This window comes from Heloderma suspectum, chromosome 5, assembly GCF_057233095.1.
Source record: "Heloderma suspectum isolate Gila_16-S chromosome 5, 16-S_ref, whole genome shotgun sequence".
Lineage (NCBI taxonomy): Eukaryota > Metazoa > Chordata > Lepidosauria > Squamata > Helodermatidae > Heloderma > Heloderma suspectum.
Window position 1 is genome coordinate 227,710,422 of NC_139462.1, and position 27,174 is coordinate 227,737,595.

Consider the following 27,174-nt stretch of genomic DNA (forward strand, 5'->3'; position numbering starts at 1 on the left):
AAAGTATTCATAACCCTACCTGGATTAATAATTAGGCTAAACACACCATAGAGCAGGGCTCCTATGGGAGCTTCACACCTTATTTCCCATACTAAGCTCCTTTAAATTAGGAATGCAAGATTCTATTTTTACATTCATAGTTTTAAAAACATGTGATCTTGGTTGTTGTTGTTGTTGTTGTTTTAAACAACAGTTCCAGGTTCATAACCTTTATATTTGCTTCAGGCAGGGAATTCAATTTTTTTTAATTTTTGCATAGTTCAAACGTTCACCTTTTTAATGTCTCAGTTTCCACGTACTCAGAAGTCTGGTACCTAGATCCTATGGTGTTTGATATTTGGATCACTAAAATGCTGGACACTCATTCTTGGAATGCAGCATTTCAGCATTCTGAAGTTTCAAAATTTATGAGTTGAAAGTTTTAAAAATGCTCCAAATAATATGCAGATTTTTGCCCAGAATATAGCAGCTGGGTTCAAAGGGTGGATTCTTATTTGCACCTAATACTTCTAATACGTGTGTTTTCCTCTTTAAACGTGAGGGTGACGTCTATCCCTGGCACATCCATTTACACTGGGCTCTAGAACATGACATTGGAAAATGCAGGCATATGCTTTCTGATGGCATATTATCAGTGGTGAACAACGTCTACTGAGGCATGCAAGCATAAGCATAACAACTGGCAGAGGTGGAAGTCACTCCTTTCAAGTACATAGGCACCACCCTGTTTAAAGGTGTTGATAAGAGCTGCATCACACATTACATTTTTTTTTAGCTGTGTGCCTTCAAAGATGGTTCAGAAACTGCAGCTGGTGCAGAATACAGCCGGCCGGTGTGAGCTGGGCTGCCAGCTCATGTGACACCAATACTGTGCCAGCTGCACTGGTTGCCAGTGCATTGCCAAGCACAATTCAAAGTGCTGGTCTTAACCTTTAAAGCCTTAAATGTATTAGGCCCAAGTTACTTGAAGGCCTGCCTTCTCTGCTCCCAGGCTGCCCGCATTCTGGGGTCATCACCAGAGGCCCTCCTCACTTGCCTGCCACCAAGGACGGTTAGGCTGATGAGTACAAAGGAGAAGGCCTTCTCAGTGGTGGCCCTACACCTCTGGAATCAGCTTCCACCAGGTGTTCATCAAGTCCCTTCTTTCCAGGCCTTCAGGAAAGCTCTAAATACCCACGTGTTTTCACTGCCCGTCCTGTAATGTCTGGGCTGCTGGTTTTATTGGTAAATTCTGTCTTTAATTATTGTTATTGGTAATTCTGTGTTTATGGATTTTTATTGAATATGTTCTTATTTATTTTTATTATACCCACGTCATGTGGCTTTTAGATTCTACACCGCCTTGAGAAGGGTCCAACCTTAACAGTGCTTAAATTAAAAATAAAATTAATTAAAATTAATTTATGCCTAAAGTTTAAGGGTATGGCAAAGAGCATAAATATGTAAAAGCAACAAATGAATGTTTGCAGACACCTGCATCATGCAGGTACACTCATCAGGGACCCAGGACATATAACGTGTGAAACAGGCCCAGAAATGCACCGCTCGTATATTAATTCTAGCCCTGTGCTTCCAATCACCAAGTGGACACCAATTAGCTCGGTGTGGAAGTGATTTGTTCCTCAGCTCCCGTCTTTCTGACATACACATTCCACAGGCTAAAGCCTTTAAAGCCATACTTGTCTTTGTTGTTGTTGTTCAGTCGTTCAGTCGTGTCCGACTCTTCCTGACCCCATGGACCATAGCATGCCAGGCCTTCCTGTCCTGCACTCTCTCCCGGAGCGTGCTCAAGTCCATATTCATTGCATCGGTGATGCTATCTAGCCATCTCATCCTCTGCCGTCCCCTTCTCCTTTTGCCTTCAGTCTTTCCCAGCATCAGGGTCTTTTCCAGAGAGTTTTCTCTTCGCATTAGGTGGCCAAAATATTTGAGCTTCAGCTTCAGTAGCTGTCCTTCCAATGAGCACTCAGGGTTGATTTCCTTTAGGATGGACTGATTGGACCTCCTTGCAGGCCAGGGGACTCATAAGAGTCTTCTCCAGTACCACAGTTCGAAAGCATCAATTCTTCGGCGCTCAGCCTTCCTTATAGTCCAGCTCTCACAGCCATACATTACTACTGGGAAAACCATAGCTTTGATTAGACGGACCTTTGTCGGTAAGGTGATGTCTCTGCTTCTTACTATGCTGTCTAGGTTTGCCATAGCTTTCCTCCCAAGGAGCAAGCGTCTTTTAATGTCATGGCTACAGTCACCATCTGCGGTGATCTTGGAGCCCAAGAAAGTAAAATCTGGCACTGCTTCCATTTCTTCCCCTTCTATATGCCAGGAAGTGATAGGGCCAGATGTCATGATCTTAGTTTTTTTAATGTTGAGTTTCAAACCAGCTTTTGCACTCTCCTCTTTCACCCTCAACAAGAGGCTCTTGAGATCCTCTTCACTTTCTGCCATTAGGGTGGTATCGTCTGCATATCGGAGGTTGTTGATAATTCTCCCAGCAATCTTAATTCCGACCTCTGATTCATTCAACCCAGCATTTCTCATGATGTACTCTGCATATACGTTAAATAAGCAGGGTGACAATATGCAGCCTTGTCGTACTCCTTTCCCAATTTTGAACCACTCGGTTGTTCCATGTCTGGTTCTTACTGTTGCTTCTTGACCCTCGTACAGGTTTCTCAGGAGACAGGTAAGGTGGTCTGGTACTCCCATCACTTTAAGAATTTGCCACAGTTTGTTGTGATCCACACAATCAAAGGCTTTAGCATAGTCAATGAAGCAGAAATAGACGTTTTTCTGAAATTCTCTTGCTTTCTCCATGATCCAGTGAATGTTGGCAATTTGATCTCTAGTTCCTCTGCCTCTTCGAAACCCCGCTTGTACTTCCGGTAGTTCTCGGTTCGCATACTGCTGAAGCCTAGCTTGTAGGATTTTGAGCATCACCTTGCTGGCATGTGAAATGAGTGCAATTGTGCGGTAGTTTGAACACTCTTTGGCGTTGCCCTTCTTTGGAATTGGAATGTAAACTGACCTTTTCCAGTCTTGCGGCCATTGTTGAGTGTTCCAAATTTGTTGGCATATTGAATGCAGCACTTTAACAGCATCATCTTTTAGGATTTTAAATAGCTCAGCCGGAAGACTGTCATCTCCACTAGCTTTGTTGTTAGTAATGCTTCCTAAGGCCCACTTGACTTCACTCTCGAGGATGTCTGGCTCAAGTTCAGTGACCGCACTATCATGGCTATCAGGGACATTCAGATCTTTGCTGTATAGTTCTTCTGTGTATTCTTTCCACCTCTTCTTAATCTCATCTGCATCTGTTAGGTCCCTGCCTTCTTTGTCCTTTATCATGCCCATCTTTGCACAAAACGTTCCCTTGAGATCTCCAATTTTCTTGAAGAGATCTCTAGTCTTTCCCATTCTGTTGTTTTCCTCGATTTCTTTGCATTGTTCATTTAAGAAGGCCTTCTTGTCTCTCCTTGCTATTCTCTGGAACTCTGCATTCAGTTGGATATATCTTCCCCTTTCTCCCTTGCTTTTCGCTTCCCTTCTTTCCTCAGCTACTTGTAAAGCCTCATCAGACAGCCACTTGGTTTTCTTGCATTTCTTTTTCTTTGGGATGGATTTCGTTGCTGCCTCCTGAACAATGTTACGGACCTCCGTCCATAGTTCCTCAGGCACTCTGTCTATCAGGTCTAATCCCTGAAATCTATTCCTCACCTCCACTGTATATTCATAAGGGATATGATTGAGGTCATACCTGAATGGTTTAGTGGTTTTCCCTACGTTCTTCAATTTAAGCCGAAATTTTGCAAGAAGCAGCTCATGATCTGAGCCACAGTCAGCTCCAGGTCTTGTTTTGACTGACTGTATAGAGCTTCTCCATCTTTGGCTGCAAAGGACATAATCAATCTGATTTCAATATTGACCATCTGGTGATGTCCATGTGTAGAGTCGTCTCTTGTGCTGTTGGAAAAGGGTGTTTGCTATGATCAGCGTGTTCTCTTGGCAAAACTCTATTAGCTTTTGTCCTGCTTCATTTTGTACCCCAAGGCCATGCCTGCCTGTTATCCCAGTGATTTCTTGACTTCCTACTTTAGCATTCCAATCCCCTATGATGAAGAGGACATCTTTTTTTGGTGTTAGTTCTAGAAGGTGTTGTAGGTCTTCATAGAACCGATCAACCTCAGCTTCTTCGGCCTCCGTGGTTGGGGCATAGACTTGAATTACTGTGATGTTGAATGGTTTGCCTTGGATTCGTACTGAGATCATTCTGTCATTTTTAAGATTCTACCCCAGTACTGCTTTTCCCATCCTTTTGTTGACTATGAGTGCTACTCCATTTCTTCTAAGGGATTCTTGCCCACAATAGTAGATATGATGGTCACCTGAATTAAATTCGCCCATGCCTGTCCATTTGAGTTCACTGATTCCCAAGATGTCGATGTTCAATCTTGCCATCTCATGTTTGACCACCTCCAGCTTACCTTGATTCATTGATCTGACATTCCAGGTTCCTAAACAATATTGTTCTTTACAGCATCGGATTTTCTTTTCACCACCAGACACATCCACAGCTGAGTGTCCTTTTGGCTTTGGCCCAGCTGCTCCACTCTTTCTGGCGCTACTTGGAAATACCCTCTGCTCTTCCCCAGTAGTATATTGGACACCTTCCGACCTGAGGGGCTCATCTTCCGGCGTCATGTCTTTTAGCCTTGTGCTACGTTCCATGGGGTTTTCTTGGCAAGAATACTGGAGTGGGTTGCCATTTCCTTCTCCAGTGGACCACATTTTGTCAGAACCCTCTGCCATGACCTGTCCGTCTTGGGTGGCCCTGCACGGCATAGCTTATGGCTTCACTGAGTTACGCAAGCCCCTTCGCCACAACAAGGCAGTGATCCATGAAGGGGATACTTGTCTTTGACTATACGTAAACCTGTTCTGTCGAGGGCCCTTTTCTGACATTCCACTGTCTAAGCTGCGATTCCAAAAACTCCAACTTCCTGTTACAGGGGCGACCTTTGGGCTGGGTCAGTGGATACTCCATCACTTAAGACTGAGGAATGTACTTGCAGGCATACTGGGGTTATTTTGGGGAAGCGCAGAAAGGGAAGGGATTAGCAAAAGCAGCAACTCAACACACAGGAGGACTGCACAAGCAAGAGACCAGAGGCAAAAGCGCTTTTTGAGCTGGATACCAAAGTAGCCCACTCAGCACGGTCATCAGTTCATGGGACCAACCTGGCACACTGAAAATATGGGGTGAGTGTAACCAGATAGAGATACGCTTGTATGACTGCTATTCTGGCCTTCATTTCCCTGGCTTGATTGACTGATTATACTCCTATACCCCTTAATATATTAAAATAATGAAGTGCTTTACTTAAAGCAAGGAGGAGGAACCTTTGGTCCGCTGACCAGTTTGGCCTACCAGGGCAACCCATCCAGCCCCCGGGGCCTCCAGTGAGGCACCCAGCTTTCTTCAGCTACGTGCATAGTAAAAGGCAGAGGAAAGAAATGGTTGTTCAGCTATTAAATAAGGATGGCAAAATGATAACAGGTGACAAAGAAAAGGCAGAGGTGCTCAATTCCCACTTTGGCTCAGTCTTCTCCCAAAAGAGGGTCTATCACCCCCCTGGCAAAGGCGAAGTACAGGCTGAAGGGGCAGGAGTGCAGCTTGAGATCGACAGGCATATGGTCAAGGACACCTAATTACTTTGAATGAGTTCAAATCTCCAGGGCCAGATGAACTGCATCCTAGAGTAATAAAGGAACTGGCAGAAGAACTCTCAGAACCGCTGTCTATTCTCTTTGAGAAATCATGGAGGACGGGGGAAGTGCCAGATGACTGGAGGAGGGTTAATGTTGTCCCTATCTTCAAAAAGGGCAAAAAGGAGGAACCTGGGAACTACAGACCAGTCAGTCTGACCTCAGTCTCTGGGAAAATTCTGGAGCAGATGATAAAGCAATCCATCTGTAAGCACCTTGAAAATAATGCAGTGATTACTCGAAGCCAACATGGATTTGTCAAGAACAAATCCTGCCAGACGAATCTGATCTCATTTTTTGATCAAGTCACCTCCCTTGTGGACCGTGGGGATGCTGTAGACATAATATACCTCGACTTCAGCAAAGCTTTTGATAGTGCCCCATAATATCCTGATGAGCAAACTAGCTCAAAGTGGGCTAGATGAAACAACGATCTGGTGGATCCACAGTTGGCTACAGAATCGGACTCAAAGAGTGTTTATCAGTGGGATCTTCTCAAACTGGGGAGAGGTAATGAGTGGGGTACCACAGGGCTCAGTCCTGGGCCCAGTGCTCTTCAACGTTTGTATTAATGACTTGGAAGAGGAGGTGCAGGGAATGCTGATCAAATCTGCAGATGACACAAGATTGGGAGGGATAGCTAATACTTTGGAAGACAGAAACAAAATTCAAAGTGATCTTGATAGACTGGAGTGCTGGGCAGAAAACAACAGAATGACATTTAACAGGGATAAATGCCAAGTTCTGCACCTAGGAAAAAGAAACCAAATGCACAGTTACAAGATGGGGATACGTGGCTCAACAATACTACAAGCGAGAAGGATCTTGAAATTTTTGTCCATCACAAGCTGAATATGAGCCAAAAATGTGATGTGGCTGCAAAAAAGGCAAGTGCTCTTTTGGGCTGCATTAATAGAAGCATCGCTTCCAAATCCCAGGAAGTACTAGTTCCCCTCTACTCAGCACTGGTTAGGCCTCATCTGGAGTACTGTGCCCAGTTCAGGGCACCACACTTTAAGAAGGATGCAGACGAACTGGAGAGGGTTCAGAGGAGGGCAACAGAGATGATCAGGGGGCTGGAAACAAAGCCCTGTGAGGAGAGACTGAAAGAACTGGGCATGTTTAGCCTTGAGAAGAGAAGACTGAGGGGAAATAGGATAGCACTCTTCAAGTACTTGAAAGGTTGTCACAGAGAGGAAGGCCAGGATCTCTTCTCAGTCATCCCAGAGTGCAGGAAACGGAATCATGGGCTCAAGTGACAGGAAGCCAGATTCCGGCTGAACATCAGGAAAAACATCCTGACTGTTAGAGCAATATGACAATGGAACCAATTACCTAGGGAGGTAGTGGGCTCTCTCACACTGGAGGCGTTCAAGATGAGGCTGGACAGCCATCTGCCAGGGATGCTCTGACTTGGATTCCTGCATTGAGCAGGGGGTTGGACTCGATGGCCTTGTAGGCCCCTTCCAACCCTACTATTCTATGGTTCTATGATTCTGTGATCCCCTGCCCAGACCCTGGGGGCTGCAAGGGGCTTGCGGGAGGAGGCAGGAGAGGAATTCCTGCTGTAATCTCCAATCTGTGAGCAGACATTACAGTGGGGAATCCTGTTACTTGGCGTGCTGCTCACCCTCCTAATAGGTGCACCAAGTCTTTGCCCATCCCAGTGGAGGAAGGTGCGGGGGGCAGGCGAAACCTCAGGAGCTTCTGCAAATGCCACATGGGGAAAGCGAAGGGTGAGGGAAAAGGCTCTCTGGTAGAAGTGCTGACTGGAGGAACTCCAGCTGGTGCTTCAGCTGGGGGCCCGATGATGCCAGGCATGGTGACGGCACCAGCAGGGACCCACCCTGTGACATCATCTGTCCCATGGTGGGGGTAATTTGGCCCCTGGAAGGATTGTGATTACCCACCCCTGACTTAGAGTCTTAATCAGGGTGCAATCCTATGCATATTTAGACAGAAAAAAAGTCCTACAACTGGCTGAGGAATGCTGGGAGTTGTAGGGCTCTTTCTGTCTAAATATGCATAGGATTGCGCCCTTAGAGATGTTCAGACGTTGCATGGAACATCAAATCTACCTGGGTTGGGTTGTGGGCCACCAGGTTCCTGCTTGAAAGAAAGCTGGCCCCCCGGTGGATTTGCTGCTGCTCCTCGCAAATCCACCAGCTTGAGAGAACTGAGCAGAAGATTTTCCTTCTGCCACTTCAAACACAGCCTGCCAAGTGGTCAGAGACACACACACACACACACTTGCTGCTGCTATCATAGGTGCAAGCTATTGGGTGGCACAAAAATGAAATGAAATGAAACAATAAATAAATAAATAAATAAATAAGTCCGCAGAGGTGCCAACTTGCAGCAGCAATGCACTGAGGAAGGACAAGGAGGGATGAGGAAGTATGGCCTTCCTTCTCCCAAGAAAGGTCTGATACAGTGCGTTCAAATCCTTGGTACCATTCCACACGTTACATGTCCGCCAACCCAGGTTTGTGACTGAGTGTCTACTTCAAAGGATGGTATAGCCAGTCCTAGTTCTCATGAGCACACCAGTATTATTTCTTATGTATTTACCAGTACTCTATATATAATTCCAAACTTGAAGTTGGCCCATTCACACATTACAGTTTTAGAAAAGTATACTTACTCCTAAAAAACAAAATGGTTCTTTAGATGTACATGTAAACATTTATGTGTGCATGCTTATCACTGGAGATGCCCTGGGACCTGGTGCATGAAAAGTATGTGCCCAGCCACTGATCTATGGTCCCCCTCCTCCCTGTCATTCCACTACCAGATCCATTTTAAGGGGCAAGCTTTGCATTCCCCAAAGGCCAGCCCCCAAGGGAAGGCTTGGGACTCCTGCTGACTTACTTTCCACAGCTAGTTTCGCCTGGGTCTTGTCATAGAGGGTCTCACAGGAGTAAAATCCACGGTCCCCACAGCTGGCACTCTTAATCACCAGGCTGTGTTTGGCCCCATCAGCTTTGATCTCCATGTCAGCGCTTGGGTGGAGCACACTGCCATTCTTCGCCCATTTCACCTCTGTGGTCGGCTTTGACAGCTCTACTTCTAGAGTCACGGTCTCCTTTTCCTGCACCGTTTTGGTCTCCAATTTCTTCAGGAATAACACTGGGGCCTCTGCACAAAACACAATGGCAATACAATGTGAAGAGAGCACAGGAAACGGCTGCAATGAGGTGACGCTAAACATGAGCTTATACAAGCTGTTATGCACAAGGGGAGGGGGCGCTGGATGGCAGGTGCCCTGCAGATGTGACAAATCAAGAAGTGTGGCTGTTACGATCATCCTGACAAAATGTGACATCTTAACATTGGTCACAGTGGGGCTTCACTGATGGTGTACTCCAGCTTTGCAACCTGCCTGACATGCGTACCTATGAGACAAATGCTCACTGAGCTATATCAGTCTTGCCCTCATCCTTCAGATAGAGGTTTGGAGGTAAACAACTTCAAACAGTAGGTGGGAGACGGCGTTTTTGAATGCTTCCTCATGTGAAGAACTCCCTGCATACAGGAAACTAGCATGTCAGGAAGAAAAGTGGAGAAAGCAATCCTATGGCCGCTAGATGCTGTCTAGAGGGCCATAGGATATGCTCTTTTCCGGGAACCGACCTCGGAGCACGCGCTCCAAGGTCACTTCCCGGAAATCTGACCTCTCCCCTTGTCTGCGCTGCCTCAGAGGCAGCGCAGAGAAGCCCCATCCTCCACACTCGCAAGAGGAATGCAGAGTGACTGAAAAGGGGCGTTCCAGAGTGGGGGAGTGGAGCTGCACATACGACACATCCAACATGTCGTACAGCAGCTTCCTCTCCCGGTCGGCCCCCCCTGTCGCTGGACAGCCGAAAATGGCTGTCTAGCGAAAAATAGCAAGGCAGGAGAGTTGCGGAGGGAGCGAACGATCCCCCTATGCCTCTCCTGCCTTGCTTTGGACAGGCAGTCGCCTCCGAGGTCGGAGGCAGCCGCCTATCTAGTTAGGATTGCACCCTTAGTGTAGCTTTGCCACAGAAGTGCTAGTTTACTAAATGGAGAGAGTTTTTCACATATGGCAGCATTCAAATATATTCCTTTACCACCACCATCTGGAATCCAAAGGGATACAGTCCAGAGTTCTACCACATCAGTCTACCATCGTATTCTGTGTTATTTGAACCTGAACACGGCAGCCTTTAAAATTTTTTTCCCCTGTATCAAACCTTCCTGCAAGTAGGAAACTAGCACCAGAGGGAGAGAAGCTAGCTAGAACCTCTCCCTGATGCTTTAGATCTCTACTTGCAAATGGCTTCACTTGGGGGGGGGGGCAGTTACATGGGGGTAGCATTCAGAAATGGAATCCCCCCACCTCCAATTGAAGCATTCCTGTCCATTCTACCTCAGTCTGGTTCATGTTTCGATCCAGCCTTGTAGGCTGTCTCAAAGACATAAATTGCATTCTTTGCTATTTTTAAAAATTACATATTATAAAAGCACAAACAAATCTTGGTAGAAGTCCAGTAACATTTTACAAGATGGGTAAATATTCCAATATATACAGTTAGTAACATGACTAGCGCTTCTACATCATCCTTTAAAAACAAAACAAAAAAACACAACTCTATGAATACCAATTTCAATCAATATATAAATCTATTCCTGCTGTAACTATACATCTGATGGTTAAAACTCACCACTCCTTAATTTGCCTTATATTTACCAATATGCAAATTCTATTTTTGACTCATATATGCTTTGCTTCTTTTCATTACTTACCTTCCACTTTGAGGGTGGCTTTGCTCTCCACCCCTTCCGCTTCTGCAGAGACTTCAGCCGAATCCTTTAGAGTCAGGTCACTGATGGTGAGACTGTGGTTTGCGTCCTTCCGAGAAATGACATATTTCTTACTGGCTTCGATTTTGGCTCCATTTTTGCTCCACGTGACGGCTGCATCACCAGGGGAGACAACACACTTGAAAACAGCCTCCTTGCCTTCTTCGGCTACGATGCTGTGGAGGCCTTTGACAAACTTCACCACTCTAGCAACTGGAGGAGGAGACAACTATTAACTCTCATAACAATTTAACTGGCTACAGTTATTAATACAAAACATTCACCCCATCTGCCAGTATGGCATAGTGGTTAGAGTGTTGGACTGGGACTTGGGAGACCTGGGTTCAAGTCCCTACTTGGCCATGAAGCTCACTGGGTGCCTGGGTTCTGCCCTATGCTTCTCCATGCTAGGCCTCAATCCTGAACAGCCTCATGCATGGCCTCCATTCAGGAATCTTACTGCCTGCACCACTGCCTGCTATGCGCCTCAAAGAGCCATCGCTTCGCTTTCAGAACGTCCCCTGAGCACAGGGGCGTCGAACGTCTTTCAGTCCATGGGCTGAATTTCACTTCTGGAGAAGCTATCGGGGGCTGCATTCTATTGGTGGGTGGAGCCAAAGGCAAAAGAGGTGGGGCCAAACATGCCAGCATATTTGAGCTTAAAGCTTGTACTGCCAGTAACTCAGCCTCAGAAGAGGCATTTCAACCTTTTAGAAGGGGTGGGGGGATGTGAAAATGACAGGAAGCCACCCAATGACTGGCAGTCAGGGGGAAGCAGCGTGGCCAAATTGGCCCACAGGCCTGAGGTTCGACACCCCTCCCAGAGCAGACACCTATGACAATGGAACCCTGGATGCCCACCTTTGGACCAGTTACCCAACAACACCTTGGCGTTTATGCTATTACTAGGGCTGTGCACAAATGGCCTCTTGAAATTCTCCACCTTACTTGTGGGCACAGCAATTTGGGAGACAATTTCACTGAATTTCTCCAGGGGGAGGAGAAATTCTCAACAGTTTCTCAAATCTAGGGCTCCCCATTGGCAGGGCTCGTAGCACAGCTTCTTTCTTTGGGTTTGGGCGGTCTTCCTGCTGCAACAGCATCAACTGTCTTGGCAGACTGGCCCCCAGTTTGGATCCACAACAACGCAGGTGGGGGCAGTGTTGTGTCCAGCTCCAGGGATGAAGTGAAGTTCGTGCTCTGCCAAAATCTGTCCTCCAGTTTCCTCCCCACCCACGCCCCATGAAAGAAGCTTCCGTTGTTCTGCCTCATTCAAGATGTTTTATAGTTTATTTTTGTGGTGTTTTTGCGCTCACTTAATCACAGCCGGCCTCCCAGGCTGCCTGTATGTCCTGATCTGAAAAAGCCCTGTGGGCGGAATTGCCCCATGTTGCCTTCTGTTGGGCTTTAACTGAAGTGTAGGAAGCTGAGAAGGGTGCAGGCTCCCAGAGAGATGATTGTACAGTGAAAAACAGGATGCTTGTGCTCACTCCTTGGCCATCTCCTAAGAAAAGTAAGCCCAAGAAACCCAAACCCAACCCTTCAGAATTTCTCCGAAATTTCTTGACTGTTGATTTTCTTTTCAGAAGCAATTTCTCTTCTATCAAATTGAATGAGAATGGTCGAAAAAATGTGGGAGAAATTCTTGGCACATCACTAGCTATTACCACTAGGGCCAGGAGGCCAACCCATACCTGTGGGGGTGACATGAATGCTGCACTTGTCATCCCTGGTTTCACAGTAGTAATCTCCCTTGTCTTCTGCCCGGAGCCCTGTTATGATCAGGACATGTTTTTCACCCATCTCACGCATCTGGTAGCGCCTGTCGGCTTTGAGTTCCACTCCATCCTTGCGCCAGACCACCTTGCCCCCAGTCTGGCTTAGTTCGCAACTCAGAGTCAGTGTCCCTCCGATCTCAGCTTTAACTGGCTCCAGCTTCTTGGCAAACTTCACGGGGATTTCTGAAGTTAATTGAGATGAGGGGAAAGGACATCAATACACAACTTTTCCCAGGCTCTTTGAGAAGAAGGAGGGCTGGACATCTGTTCTTACTGTCCCTCTTGCACATGTTAAACAGGCAATCTGTTTGTTATTTATTTGTTGGATTTATACCCTGCCTTTCTACCAAGAAACATGGCACTCGGGTTCTCAAAGTCTGAGGCTTGCCTCAGTCTTCTCCAGCAGGAGGGAAGCCAGAAAATAAAAACCACCATGACAAACGAAGAACTGCAGCAGCACTGAACATCTACAAAAACGGGGCCTGAGTCCAAGGTCAGAATCTCATCTTTGTTTCTTTTCTTTTTTAAAGAGTAAGACTAACTCTTTAGGCTGCAAAGGTAGGCTCACAAATATCTCCGCAATGCTTGGTAAAATCTCAAAAGCTGACAAGTGGGGTGTACTCATCTGGATTTCCATTAAGTCAAAGCACAGGGCTTCAAAGTCCTCCACAGCTCCTCCTCCCTGTGGCTAGCAGAAGCCAACAAAATTAGAAAATATATGCATATGACTGAATTGGCATAATATATACAAGTCGCATAATCTAGCTTTTTCCCTAATACAGAATGTTCTGTTTATAGATTTTGGCTCAGGGAAGATATAGGGTTATTGGAGTTGGACTAGAATCCAATGGGCCCATCCAAAACTGATTCCATATTGTTTTCAGGCTGGGGTGGGCTGGGGCTGAACTCTCAACACAAGTTTGGCGTTTCTTTAGGTAAGCCTTGCTTTCCTTGCCATCGAGGAAGAATGGAGCTGGGCGTGCAAATTCATGCCTGTTTAAGTGCATTGGGTTTGGCCTGCAAGGCTCTGCATTTGGAGACCCAGGATGGAAATCTTGTTTCTGACCACTTCCGAGAAGTTTTTTCTCACCTTCAACTTGCACTTGGAACTGCTGCTTATCACTCCTGGTCTCACAAGTGTACACAGCAGTATCTTTGACCTCAGCCTGCTTCACGGTCAGGATCCTAGTGCCCCCCTCTTTTTTCATCTCATACTTCTTGTCAGCTTTGATCTCAATTCCATCCTTGAACCATTTGACCTCAGCGTCATCGGGCACCACTGAAGTTGACAGGATGATGCTCTCCTCCTCCTGGACAACCACCGGCTTCTCCTTGGCAACTTTCTTTTGGAACTTCGGCTCTGATTCTGTAGAGTACATCGTAAAAATAAAAACACTCCCAATGGCTATATACATAAGAACTGCCAGATCTTCCCCAAACTCCAGAGATTCTCAAATGAAATGAACCAATTAAAAACAAAAGTAAGTGCACACACAAATTCTCCACCACAGCTAATGGTAGTGGCTGAGAGCATAGCTTTGTTCCAAAGAACATTGGACTGGCATGCAAATCATGACAACCCACTTTTTTTTTTTAAACTGCGGGTTGTTGTGAATGCCGGAGGGTGCTGGTGCATGCTGCCTCATTGCTCCCCCTAGAAGGAAGAGTGGCTAAACAACCCAAGGACGCGCCGTCCTTGGGTTGTTTAGTATTGTGTCTGAACCAGGACCTCTGGCTTGTCTCTCCTCCAACAAGCCAGAGAAAGAATCCATGCTTTGTTCTAGGTTTGTTTCTCGGGCTTTTCAAGGGAGAGACAAGCCAGAGGTCTGAGTTCAGACACAACACTAAACAAAGTGTTGTTTAGCTGCTCCTGCTTAAAACCCCCGGTGGAAACTGTTGTGACCTGGGAACTGGACCATTCTCTCTTAGCGGCACCCACACCACACCCTCTCTGAGGCCATCCCTAACCTACCCCACAAACATCCATTGTTCTTTTCATAGCAGGGGGGACCACCAGCTACATGGTTTCCACTAAATCTCCTGCATGATCATTTGAAGGAAATGATGGAAGCTAATCAAACCCAATGGGTTTTCGTTCTCCCCACAAACTGCCTGGAGGATGAAATGGGATGCCTCACAGCAGCTACCCAAAGGACACCTCCTATATGGGCAGCTGTTATTTAAGCAGAGGAAGACAGCCCACATCTGGCACTCACCTAAAGACTGAAAACCTTTCTCACTTTAATGGCCTGACAAGATTTGGGGGCCTGCAAGGTGGCACTACATCTATATCAGTCAAGGCAAGGGAGACGTTGAAAGCAGGACCAACAACAAGGGTAGGGATGGTTGGGCACCTGCCAAGGGCCCACACCCCAGCAGGGACCCACTGACAAGAGGCCTCTGGAGTTCCCCCTCCTCTTCACCATGGCAGCCTCTTTGTTCATCTGCTTGTTCACTGGCTCTCTGACTGTCAAGCAAGCGTCAGCAATGAGGAGGAGGAGGAGGAGGAACGACAGCAGCTGGGGACAGTGGTGGTAAGATAGATTTCCTGAGGGAGTGTCTTGTCCAAGGGCCCTCAAAAACCTGGAGCCAGCACTGGGTGAAAGCCCAGCTCAATAATAGCCAGGGGCCATTCAAAAGTGGCTCGTTCCAACACAAGCACAGGATTCACACTTTCCTGCTTTTCCTGTAGAGGGGAAGGGAACTTACCTACTGCTTCAACTTTGAAAGTCAGTTTCTGGCCAGCAGCTTCACAGGTGTACTCCCCAGCATCCTTCTTCTCCACCTGCTCCAGGAGCAGTTTTCGGGAGGTGCCCACAGACTCCATCTTGATTTTTTTGCTGGAGCTGAGGGGTTTCCCATCTTTGTACCATTTCACCTGAGCATCAGCGGCAATCACCTCACAGACCAGGACAGCGCTCTCCTTCAGGACAGCCATGACCTCCTCCTGTGCCTTCTCCTTATTAGCAAATACAGTCACAGCCTCTGTGATGTGGAGGGAAGTAATGGAATAGCTATGAGCAGGGGACAAGTGCCTACTTTGCCAGTTTAAACCAGTTTGTGAGCCCCAGCATGCCCCCACACATGGCTGGTGGGTAATGTCTCCTTCGTAGGCCAGAAATTGGGTAGGCCTGTGGTAGAAATTAATGAGCAACATGTCCTGGCTTCCCTCAACGAACTCTGGGAATTGTAGTTTTTAATGGTACCAGAACATATTTTGGTAGTTAGCCACTTCATGCAAGTACCATTCCCAAAGTTCCTTGGCTAGGAGACAGGATAGTTAAACAGGTCTGAAACTGGTTTAAATATGTGTAGTGTAACACTGATGATTCTTTGGGGAAATGCTTCAGCTCTTCTTTCTTAATCTGTACCCACCCCTCACCTTTACCACTGTTGTAATGAACTCCAACACGCCAACCAAAGACAGAACTGCCTGCTAACACCCACCTCCTCACACTCAGGGGAGGTGGGTGTTAGCAGACCCTCAACATTCAGAGACCACAAGTAGAGGGCAAGAGCAAGATAGGTGCACCACACTAAAGTAAAATATTTAATTCTTTGGAATAAATAAATAAATATAAATAAAGTACCAACAGACCAGATAGATCTGGGGCCCAACAGAAGTTTATCAGAGCTTTGTCAGTGAGATGATCTGTACAAAACAGGCATGTTTCCCTGAAAGACACATTACCCAACCCTCTAACCACCTCCTGCAATGCTCAGATGTATTCTAGGTAAGCAGCTAAGCATTCCCAGACCACGAATCCATGAGTAACTCCACCCTACAATACAGAGCCCACTTTTATTATTTTTTTAACACAACAGAATTGGCAAATTTGTAATGGTACATCACAGTTCAATACTGTGTGCTTATTTTAGAAAATTTATAGGTTGAACATTTATGCAGCTATATTGTTCATGTATGTTATTTGTACTTTAATAATAATTTCTTTTTTAAGTTGCAAATGGAAGTAAATAATTGTCTGTCTGTCTAAATAAATAAATAAGCCTTGATGAAAAGAGCTTTTTTAAATTCAGTGTTTTTAAAAAAAAACAACCACCAAACTAACTCACATTCTGCTCACTTGTTTACCAAACTCTGAGACACTGAATAATGTTTGCAAATCCAGAGGATACTGTAATTTATTTTGCATACTTCCCTTCCCCCATTTCTGCTGGCCATGACGAGAGGGCAAGTACCTAGGCAGGTACTCAAACAGGGATAGTTATACAAATATAGAATGTAGCCATATTTAATCTTCCTGATGTGACGTGACTGAGTTCCTGGGAAAGAATCTCTCTTTCCAACGAAGTGTCTCTCATTCTCACCTGTGACATTAAGTTTGAAGGTCAGTTGCTGGCCAGCGGCCTCACAGGTGTACTCGCCTGCATCCTTCTTCTCCACCTGCTGCACAATCAGCCGCCGGGATTTGCCTTCAGCTTCTACCTTGAATTTCTTGCCAGGAGAGATCAGTTTCCCATTCTTGGACCACTTTGCTTCTGTCTTGGCCTGGGTCACCTCGCAGCTAAGGGAGGCGTTCTCTGAAGATACAGCCTTGATCTCTTTCTGTACCTTCTCCTTGTTGGCAAACGCATCCTCCATTTCTGCACCATTAACACCAGCAGGAATTTTAAAACATACAAAACATTAACATGTCATTAACTGTGAACTGCTGAGAGATTTTATTATACTCAGCAGTATACAAATGTCACAAATAAATACATAAAATAAAACAATTATAGACTACTAGTACACTTTTTGGCTTGGTCTATGTCAGGAGGCACCCTAGCGGCCTCTTTCAGTAGACTCCAATAGCCAACTCAAGACACAGACGAAAGGATTCTTTTCAAGGCTTTAATCCTTTTACAACTTAATGACTCTTTCAGATGCTAATCACCAGCGACTAAGCAAGGAACAGCAGAGTGGCCTATGTGCCGAGTACGCAGTTGATCCCCGTTTGAAGGAGAGTCACTTGAAAACCCTGAACTTATGGGCTAGGGAGAGATCCTCCCTCTTTCCCTTGGGTCCACAGGAGGCGGCCGTTGCTTGCACGCCAAATGGGCGCTACGCCTCCTTTCCGCACCCTCCATCGTTCGTCACTCTTTGCGTCTGCGTTGAGCGTCCAGCAAGCCCCCCTCCCACACTCTCTCACTGCCCGGGTCACTATCTATCTCAGGAATGCTGGCAGGAGGAATCTCTGCCAGCTGCTGTGCCTGTGAGGGATGAGCTGGCTCCTCTCCCACGGATTGCTGATCCTCCTCAAAATCAGAACTGCTCTGGGGCTCTATCGGCTCAGTTTCCACCCTGACAGTCTAGCACTGATGATTATGCAGCCCCTGCAAGATTTACAGCTACACGGAGCTCTTCACTAGGAAAAACAGAAGTGTAGCTTATTCACAAGTTATGGACAGAGCAAAAATGACCAAACACAAAACATTGAGTCATTTCAGATGTACAGTGGCCACTTATAAAACTTGTGTTGGCACATCTGTTCGGAACTCTAAGAGCTGCTCTATGTGATGAGCAAAAAATGAAATCCTTCTGCTGTGGCCAAAAGCCTGTGATGCCACATACAGCCCCAAATATAGTAGTATATAAAGGAAAATATGAAGGCCTTGGTACCTGCTACAATTACTTTGAAGGTCAGTTTCTGGTTGTCGGCTTCACAGGTGTACTCGCCTGCATCCTTCTTCTCCACCTGCTGCACAATCAGCCGCCGCGATTTGCCTTCAGCTTCTACCTTGAATTTCTTGCCAGGAGAGATCAGTTTCCCATCCTTGGACCATTTCACTTCTGTCTTGGCCTGAGCCACATAGCAGCTGAGGGAGGCATTCTCTGAAGATACAGCCTTGATCTCTTTCTGTACCTTCTCCTTGTTGGCAAACGTATCCTCAACTTCTGCACCAGCAGGGATTTTAAAATAAACAAAACACCAACACTTCATCATAGGGGTGTACGAACCCCACTCACCTGAGTCCGCTGAAGGGTCCGTGGGGTGGGGGGGAGGCGATCCGTTCCTCCCCCCAAGAATCCTCCCTGGCCGGCTCCGCTCCACAGCGAGTCCGCAGAGCCGCCGGCTGAGTCCATCCGCTGCCGGACTTCCGTCCGGTGCTGGTCTGTGGATGCAAATGGCATCTGGCATAGTGGACACCATTTGCACCCCTGCTCTTTGCGTAAATCTACGTAAAGATTTACGTAGCCTATCACGGCAAAGACCAGGGATGCAAATGGCATCCGCTACACTGGATGCCATTTGCTTCCGCAGATGGCAGCAGACGACAGGAAATGACCAGGACCCGGCTGGCGGCAGGTAGGATCCAGCCGGCGTGAACTTCGCAGGGTGGCGAAGGTGAGTCGTCCGTTCCACCACGGACTCTGGGGGGATGGATTCTTTAGAATCCGGCCTCACTGGAGTCTGTGGCGGAATTCTCCGCCATCCCTACTTCATCAGTTTCAGATTGCTATAATATTTGTGGCTTGACCCATCACTGATACAATTTCCCCTCAAATGTACAGATCATGCAAGATTTCCAGCCACATGGAGCTTTTCACAAACAAAACAAAAATGTAACTCAGTTTCGTATCCCAGATAGGGCAAAATTGGTCACACACACAAACGTATTTCAGTCATTTCATGGTGGCCCAGTTACAAAAATTTTAAGCCACATTAGGAGATCTGACGGCTGATCTCTAGGAAGGATGAGCAAAAAAAGAAAAAGATTTATTTTGCCATGGTAGAGACCCTCTAATGCCACTTGCAGCCCCAAAGATGCTGGGATACAAATGGAAATATGAAAGCATTGGTACCTGCTACAATGACTTTGAAGGTCAGTTTCTGGCCAGCAGCCTCACAGGTGTACTCGCCCGCATCCTTCTTCTCCACCTGCTGCACAATCAGCCGCCGGGATTTGCCTTCAGCTTCTACCTTGAATTTCTTGCCAGAAGAGATCAGTTTCCCATCCTTGGACCACTTCACTTCTGTCTTGGCCTGGGCCACCTCGCAGCTAAGGGAGGCATTCTCTGAAAGGACCACCTTGATCGCTTTCTGTATTGTTTCCTTGTTGGCAAACACATCCTCGGCTTCTGCAACTGGGGCAAGAAGAGGAAAAGCAATGTTTGATCATCCCACTTCCCCTTTCAGGTTTTCCCATTAAGATCTGAAACCCTTGGGAGTCAGAAACATAGAATCACATGCTCAATGCTCCAGAAAGCCAGTTTCCCCCATCAAAACCTCCTTTACAATAACCTGCGAAATACCTCTATTCTGCATGGCAGACTTTCAGTACTCTGCCTTGCAGGGCTATCAAATATATGGCTTTCTCAGGCTCCCTGGGGTCAAAAATGTGGACTGGAGCAACGCTAGGACACGCTCCAAAAATGTTATGACACCAGAGGAAAGAAATGATGCCGAAGTAAGACAGAGAAGCTGACCAATAGCCGCCACTTTATGCCTCAACTTTAAAGGAAGAGGGAAAGGAATGGTGCTGGTGGTCAGTGGAAAAGGAGACCCAAGTACATGAGAGGGTATACGGAAAAACATATAAACCTTCTGGACTTGTTGCAATGACGTTGAAGGTCAGTTTTTGGCCAGCAGCCTCACAGGTGTACTCGCCCGCGTCTTTTTTCTCCACCTGCTGCACAATCAGCCGCCGCGATTTGCCTTCTGCTTCTACTTTGAATTTGTTACTGGAAGTGATCAGTTTCCCATCCTTGGACCATTTCACTTCCGCCTTGGCCTGAGCCACCTCGCAGCTGAGGGAGGCATTTTCTGATATGACAGCCTTGATCTCTTTCTGTACCTTCTCCTTGTTGGCAAACACATCCTCCACTTCTGCATCTAATGGGGTGGAGGGCAAGAAACATTCAATAACTTCACCTCCCTTTCAAGGCACTTCAAGGTTTCCCATTAACATCTGAAATCCTTGCCTCATAAGTAGGGATGTCCGAGAATTCCGCCACGGACTCCATTGAGGCCGGATTCAAAACTCCAGAGTCCATGGCAGAACGGGTCCACCTACCTCTGCCTCCCGCTGGAGCAGCACAGAGCCAGATCCTACTCGCCAGCCGGTTCCATACAGCAAGCAATACGGCCGCCATTACCATGCCGTATTGCTGAGCACTCACTGCAGGAATGGATCCGGACGCAAATGGCGTCCACTATGCCATTTGCGGCTGTAAAGGTCTTAGATTAAGCTAAAAGCAGCCGTAAATGGCTGCATTTAGGTCAATCTAATAGCTTTACGGCCGCAAATGGCGTCCACTATGCCATTTGCATCCCTATTTTTTCACGCGATAGGCTACGCAAATATCTACATAAATAGAAATGCATAGCCTATAGCGTGAACAAACAGGGATGCAAATGGCATAGCAGACGCCATTTGCGGCCGGATCCCTTCCTGAAGTGAGTGCTCAGCAATACGGCATGGCAATGGCGGCCGTATCGCTTGCTGTACGGAGCTGGCTGGCAGCTCTGCAGAGTCACCGCGGAGCGGAGCCGGCCAGCAAGGATTCCGGGGGGAGGAACGGATCGCCTCCCCCCCGCCACGGACCCCCTCCCCCCGGACTGGCAAGTGGGGGATTCGTACATCCCTACTCATAAGGCAGGGGTGTTGAGCCCAAGAATTCCATTTTGGAAAGCTCTCAAGGGCCATATTCTATTGGTGGGTGGGGCTTATGGCAAAAGGGGTGCGGCCAAAATGCCAGCATATTTGTGTTTAAAGCTCTTGCTGCCAATAGCTAAGCCTCAGAAGAGGCATTTCAGCTGTTTAGAATGAGGGGAGGGGTGGGGACTGTGGAAAAGCCAGGAAATTGCCAAATGATTGACAGCTGGGGAGAACAAGGTGGGTCCATGGGAAGGAGCATGGCAGTCTGGGAATTCCCAGAGGGCCACACTGGGGCTCCAGGCAGGCCAGATTTGCCCCCCTCCCCGGGCTGAGGTCCTTCATCCCTTTCATAGGGAGCCATGAACTGAATGCTCCAAAAGGCAGGGTCTTTTCCAATCACAACCTCCATCACAAAATCCATGCTACAACAAACCACAAGCGGACAGCAATAGGGTGGCGTTCCAACTGTGGTTAGGGAAGATGGGCCTCTTTTCATATCAAGTATGCAGACTCCTACAGAGGACTGGATCACCATTTGGAATACTCAGATTGAGTACGGAGAACTATTTTGAGCATAGTACGTAACAGGGCTATCAAACTAAGGCCCGTGTCTGTTTTCAGGCCCTTTGGGGTCTAAAACAGAATGATAATTATTATTAAGCCATCTCCAGAGCAAAGAGTTGATGCCAAAGAAAGGCAGGAGGGCTGACCAAATAAGAGCATAAGAAGAGCCCTGCTGGATCAGACCAAGGCTCCATCTAGTCCAGCATTCTGTTCACACAGTGGCCACCCAGCTGTCGACCAAGAATCCACAAGCAGGGCATGACGCAACAGCACCTTCCCACCCATGTTCCCCAGCAACTGGTGTACACAGGCTCACTGCCTCTGGTACTGGAGGTAGCACATGGCCATCAGGACTAGTAGCCACTGATAGCCTTTTCCTACAGGAATTTGTTCAGCCCCCTTTTAAAGCCATCCAAATTGGTGGCCATCACTATGTCTTGTGGTAGCGCATTCCATAGTTTGACTCTGCGCTGTGTGAAGAAGTCCTTCTGTGGATCTGTCCTTAATCTCCCACCAATCAGCTTCATGGGATGACCCCATTGGGTTCTAGTATTTTGAGAGAGGGAGAAAAACGTCTCCCTATCCACATTCTCTATACCAGGCATAATTTTGAAGACCTCTATCATGTCTCCCCTTACCATCCTTTTCTTCAAGCTAAACAATCCCTGCTGTTGTAACCTTCCCTCTTAGGGGAGATGCTCCAGCCCCTTGATCATTTTAGTTGCCCTTTTCTGCACTTTCTCCAGCTCTACAATATCTTTTTTTAGGTGTGGTTGACCAGAACTGTACGCAGTATTCCACGTGTGGCTGCACCATAGATCTGTCAAAGGGCAGTATTGTATTGGCAGTTTTATTCTCAGTTCCTTGTCTGATTATGCCTAACATGGAGTTTGCCTTTTTTACAGCAGTCACACGCTTGGTTTCCATCTTCATCAAGCTGTCCACCACAACCTGAAGATCTCTTTCTTGGTCGGTCACCGCTAGTTCAGATCCCATCAGTCTATACTTGAAGTTGGGCTTTTTTGCCCCAACGTGCATCACTTTACACTTCCTTACACTGAACTGCATTTGCCATTTAGATGCCCATTCTCCAAGTTTGGAGAGATCCTTTTGTTGGCTACTTTATGCCCCAGCACCAGTGTCTCCCCTATTCCTTTTAAACTGAAGTATCAAGTGTGGGATATGCAGTTTTTCATCACTGGCAGCCAAGTGGGGAGGGAGCAGGAATGTGAGTTGGGGGTCTTTGGTCAGTAGAAAAAGCAGTCCTGAATATATAGTAGGATATGAAGGGAAACACACAAACCTTTTGTATCTGCTACAATGACTTTGAAGGTCAGTTTCTGGCCAGCGGCCTCACAGGTGTACTCGCCCGCATCCTTCTTCTCCACCTGCTGCACAATCAGCCGCCGGGATTTACCTTCAGCTTCTACCTTGAATTTCTTGCTGGAAGTGATCAGTTTCCCATCCTTGGACCACTTCACTTCTGTCTTGGCCTGGGCCACCTCGCAGCTGAGGGAGGCATTCTCTGAAGGAACAGCCTTGATCTCTTTCTGTACCTTCTCCTTGTTGACAAACACATCCTCAGCTTCTGCACCAGCAGGGATTTTAAAATAAACAAAACACCAACACTTCATCAGTTTTAGATTGCTATAATATTTGTGGCTTGACCCATCACTGATACAATTTCCCCTTAGTATGCAGTTCATGTGAGATTTCCAGCTACATGGAGCTCTTCACTAAGCAAAACAAAAATGTAACTCACTTTCATATTCCAGACAGGGCACAACTGGTCACACACACAAATGGGTCTGAGTGATTTCATGTGGCCCAATTACAAAACTTTTAAGCCACTGATTAGAAGATCTAAGGGCTGATCTCTACAATGAGCAAAAAAACAAAAGTATTTTGCTATGGTAGAGACCCTCTGATGCTACTTGCAGCCCCAAATATGCTAGAATATAAGGGAAAATACGAAAGCATTTCTACCTGCTACAATTACTTTGAAGGTCAGTTTCTGGTTGCCAGCCTCACAGGTGTACTCGCCCGCATCCTTCTTCTCCATTTGCTGCACAGTCAGCCGCCGGGATTTGCCTTCAGCTTCTACCTTGAATTTCTTGCCAGAAGAGATCAGTTTCCCATCCTTGGACCACTTCACTTCTGTCTTGGCCTGGGCCACCTCGCAGCTAAGGGAGGCATTCTCTGAAAGGACCGCCTTGATCTCTTTCTGCACCTCCTCCTTGTTGGCAAACACGTCCTCTGCTTCTGCATCTATTGGGCAAGAGTTCAAGAAACATCCAATAACTTCACCTTCCCTTTCAAGGCACATTAAGGTTTCCCACCTGACACCCATGGCTCTCAGAAAAGTCAAGACCACCTAATCACACATCAAATGCTCCATAAGGCAGGGTCTTCCCCCCTCACAGCCTCCTTCAGAATAACCCACAAAGTGCACGCTGCGGCACAACACACACAGAGTGCAGTAGTGTGGCCCTCCACCTTTACTAATACAGGACAAATCCATTCATTTATTTCACATATGCAGCTGCATCCTTTTTAAAATTTACATTTTATTAAATGTAGTACATACTTGCCAACCAATAAAAAATAGTTTAAAACATCACCTGCTGCTGGGGCCATAGCTCAGTCACAGGGCACCTGCTTTGCATGCAGAAGATCTATCCCAGGTTTAGTTCTTGCCATCTCCACTTAAAAGGACCAGGTAGCAGGTGATGGGAATCCATCTCGGCCTGAGATCCCAGAGAGCCAGTGCCAGTCTTAGCTAATAATACTGGGCTACGTGGTCAAATTGTCTGACCTGGTATAAGGCCAGTCCCCTATGCTCCTATGTAAATTTTTGCCCCCGCATTTAATTCTGTAACATCTGCCTCTCCCGCCCCTTCAGCACAGGAGGTCTGAAAACAGGCATGGTGACCTTTGGGCAATGGAAAAGAGACTTGATAACAAGGGGGGTTCAGGAAGGCAGGGGAGAGAGGGGCAGCTGTTTCTTTGTGAGATGGGACTTTGGAGGGCAGGCAGTAGCCGCTGGGAAAGAAGCCCAAAGTGGTATAGAGTGAGGAGTTGTACTGGGGAAGCTCAGATTCACAGCTGGCAATTAGGGGCAGCAGACGACGAAAACAACAACAACACATTTATATCCCGCTTTTTCTCCTCTTGAAAGGAACCCAAGGCGGCTCACAAGGTCCTCTTTTTTATCCTCACAAGAACCCTGTGAGGTAGGTTAGGCTGACAGTGAGCTTCATGGACGAATGGGGACTAGAACCCAGATTTCCCGAGTCCCAGTCCAACAATCTAACCATTACACCACACTAGCTTTCCCAGTTGTGCTGGTGGAGAGATTGGGGCAGCAAGATGTAGAAGGGTGGCACACTAGGCTTGGGTGGTGAGGGGTATACTTAGAAGCTAGCCTCTACTTCTACTGCTGCCTCGCTCCCTCATAAAACACAGTGGCCCAGACCTGAGCATCGGCTAGGTGGGGAGCTCGGTCTTGACAGCTGTGCTTTAAAGCACTTTGTAAATGTTAAATATTGTTATCACAAGAATACCCTCTGCTTGGGTCTTCCACAACGTCATTAACACCAACAGGGTACAGGCCAAACAAGAATTAGAAACATACAAAACACAGTTAATTACAGACTGCTACATTTGTAGCTTGATGCAATTCCCCCTGAGTATGCAGACCATGGAAGGTTTTCCATACATGGAGCTCTTTACTAAGCAGAAGCGGAATGTAACTTAGGGGGTGTCTCCACAAGCGATGTAGCATGAGGTGGCTGCGGTCAGAGGTTGTTCGGGGCACAAGACGCCATGGCCACCCTGCAGCCGCCCCAGAGTTTCGCACCAAAAAACCGGTTCTTCTGAGACTACTTTTAGTCTGATTGTCTTCTTTAATTCTGTTTGTCTGTGCTTCTGTTGTGGTGTGCACCAACCCCTTTAATTTATTCCAGCACGATATCCCTGCCCAGGGGTGTGTCTTTCATGGCCACAACCTCACTGACCCCAGTCAAGGGGTGTTTCCGCAATGTTTTCCCTGCCTGTGTTTCCCCAATGTTTCTGCTATTTCACGGCTGGCCATCAGCGTTCTGAGCTACCTCATGGCATTTACTTCACCTTGCCTACCACTAAACTCTGGTGGCCATCCCTGAAAAGTATAGGTGTGCTCCAGGCAGCATCTAACGTTTTTTTTTAAGTAAAGCATTAAAGCGAAATAGCGAATTATGGGGCCAGATCGCAGTTCCAAAGGCAGTTACTATGGAATCCACAGTTGTGCATTTAAAAGCTGTTCCTATCATGCAACAGCAGACTACGGCATTCGTCCTATATCCCCTATCCCACTTTCTTACTATAGCACTATTGTGCATTTGTTCAACAGTACCTATACCTCCTATCCTGCAATCTCACTACAGTACTATCACACATTTCTCCAGCAGTACCTATACCCCTATGTCACTATCTCACTATAGCATTATCACGAAATAGCGCTATAGCGAAATAGCGCATTTGTTCAGGAGTAGGTGTTAATGTGGTACTGCGGTTTTAGAGAAAAATAAATTTTAAAAATTGGGGGGAATTGGGCATAGGTTGGGGAGGCAGGCGATAACACATGCTGCCCAGAGAAAGCAGAAAGGGCAAGTGAGAGTGGGAAGGAGTGAACAGGCTCTCCAGGTGATGACATGGATCGGACTCCAGTCGGTAGCCACCAAAACAATTTGCAGTAAAGTGCTGCGCGACCTGTCAAGAGCCCCAGGCTAGCTTTGAGATAATCTGGGCTTTCAAGCCCCGCATATCCCCAGACGGAACAGGTTTGACTCCACTAAAAACCGCAGCAAAGTAGAGAGCGAGGTGAACCTATCACCGCGGAGATCCCCCCTTATTATCAGGTTCCAGACAGAGCAAAAGGAGTCAGAGACACGCAAATATGACTCATTAAGATATATACTGGCCCAAATAAAAACTTGCATTAGCACAGTTTTAAGCCATCTAGTAGGAGATCTGAGAACTGATTTCTATGATGGGTAAAAAAAATATATATATATTTATTTTGCCACGGTAGAGACCCTCTGATGCTACTTGAAGCCCCAAATAGCCAGGATATAAAGTAAAATATGAAAGCATTTCAACCTGCTACAATGACTTTGAAGGTCAGTTTCTGGCCAGTGGCCTCACAGGTGTACTCGCCCGCATCCTTCTTCTCCACCTGCTGCACAATCAGCCGCCGCGATTTGCCTTCAGCTTCTACCTTGAATTTCTTGCTGGAAGTGATCAGTTTCCCATCCTTGGACCACTTCACTTCTGTCTCGGCCTGAGCCACCTCGCAGCTGAGGGAGGCATTCTCTGAAGGAACAGCCTTGATCTCTTTCTGTACCTTCTCCTTGTTGACAAACACATCCTCAGCTTCTGCACCAGCAGGGATTTTAAAATAAACAGAACACCAACACTCCATCAGTTTCAGACTGCTATACTCTTTGTGGCTTGACCCATCACTGATACAATTTCCCCTCAGTGTACAGATCATGCAAGATTTCCAGCCACATGGAGCTTTTCACAAACAAAACAAAAATGTAACTCAATTTCGTATCCCAGATAGGGCAAAACTGGTCACACACACAAACGTATTTCA

General features: G+C 46.8%; 1 protein-coding gene across 1 annotated transcript in view; it reads right to left on the minus strand.

Moving 5' to 3' along the window:
- OBSCN (obscurin, cytoskeletal calmodulin and titin-interacting RhoGEF) overlaps positions 1–27,174 on the minus strand; it is a 294,672-nt gene that overhangs the window by 226,695 nt on the left and 40,803 nt on the right. Inside the window, exons 12-22 of the mRNA XM_084859836.1 lie at positions 26,676–26,951; positions 22,840–23,124; positions 19,925–20,206; positions 19,177–19,452; positions 17,992–18,267; positions 16,698–16,973; positions 15,078–15,353; positions 13,459–13,734; positions 12,285–12,551; positions 10,534–10,803; positions 8,638–8,904 (exon numbers count right to left, since the gene is read on the minus strand). Of these exons, the coding sequence (XP_084715962.1) occupies positions 8,638–8,904; positions 10,534–10,803; positions 12,285–12,551; positions 13,459–13,734; positions 15,078–15,353; positions 16,698–16,973; positions 17,992–18,267; positions 19,177–19,452; positions 19,925–20,206; positions 22,840–23,124; positions 26,676–26,951 (3,027 nt within the window). The remainder of the gene's footprint in view (positions 1–8,637; positions 8,905–10,533; positions 10,804–12,284; positions 12,552–13,458; positions 13,735–15,077; positions 15,354–16,697; positions 16,974–17,991; positions 18,268–19,176; positions 19,453–19,924; positions 20,207–22,839; positions 23,125–26,675; positions 26,952–27,174) is intronic.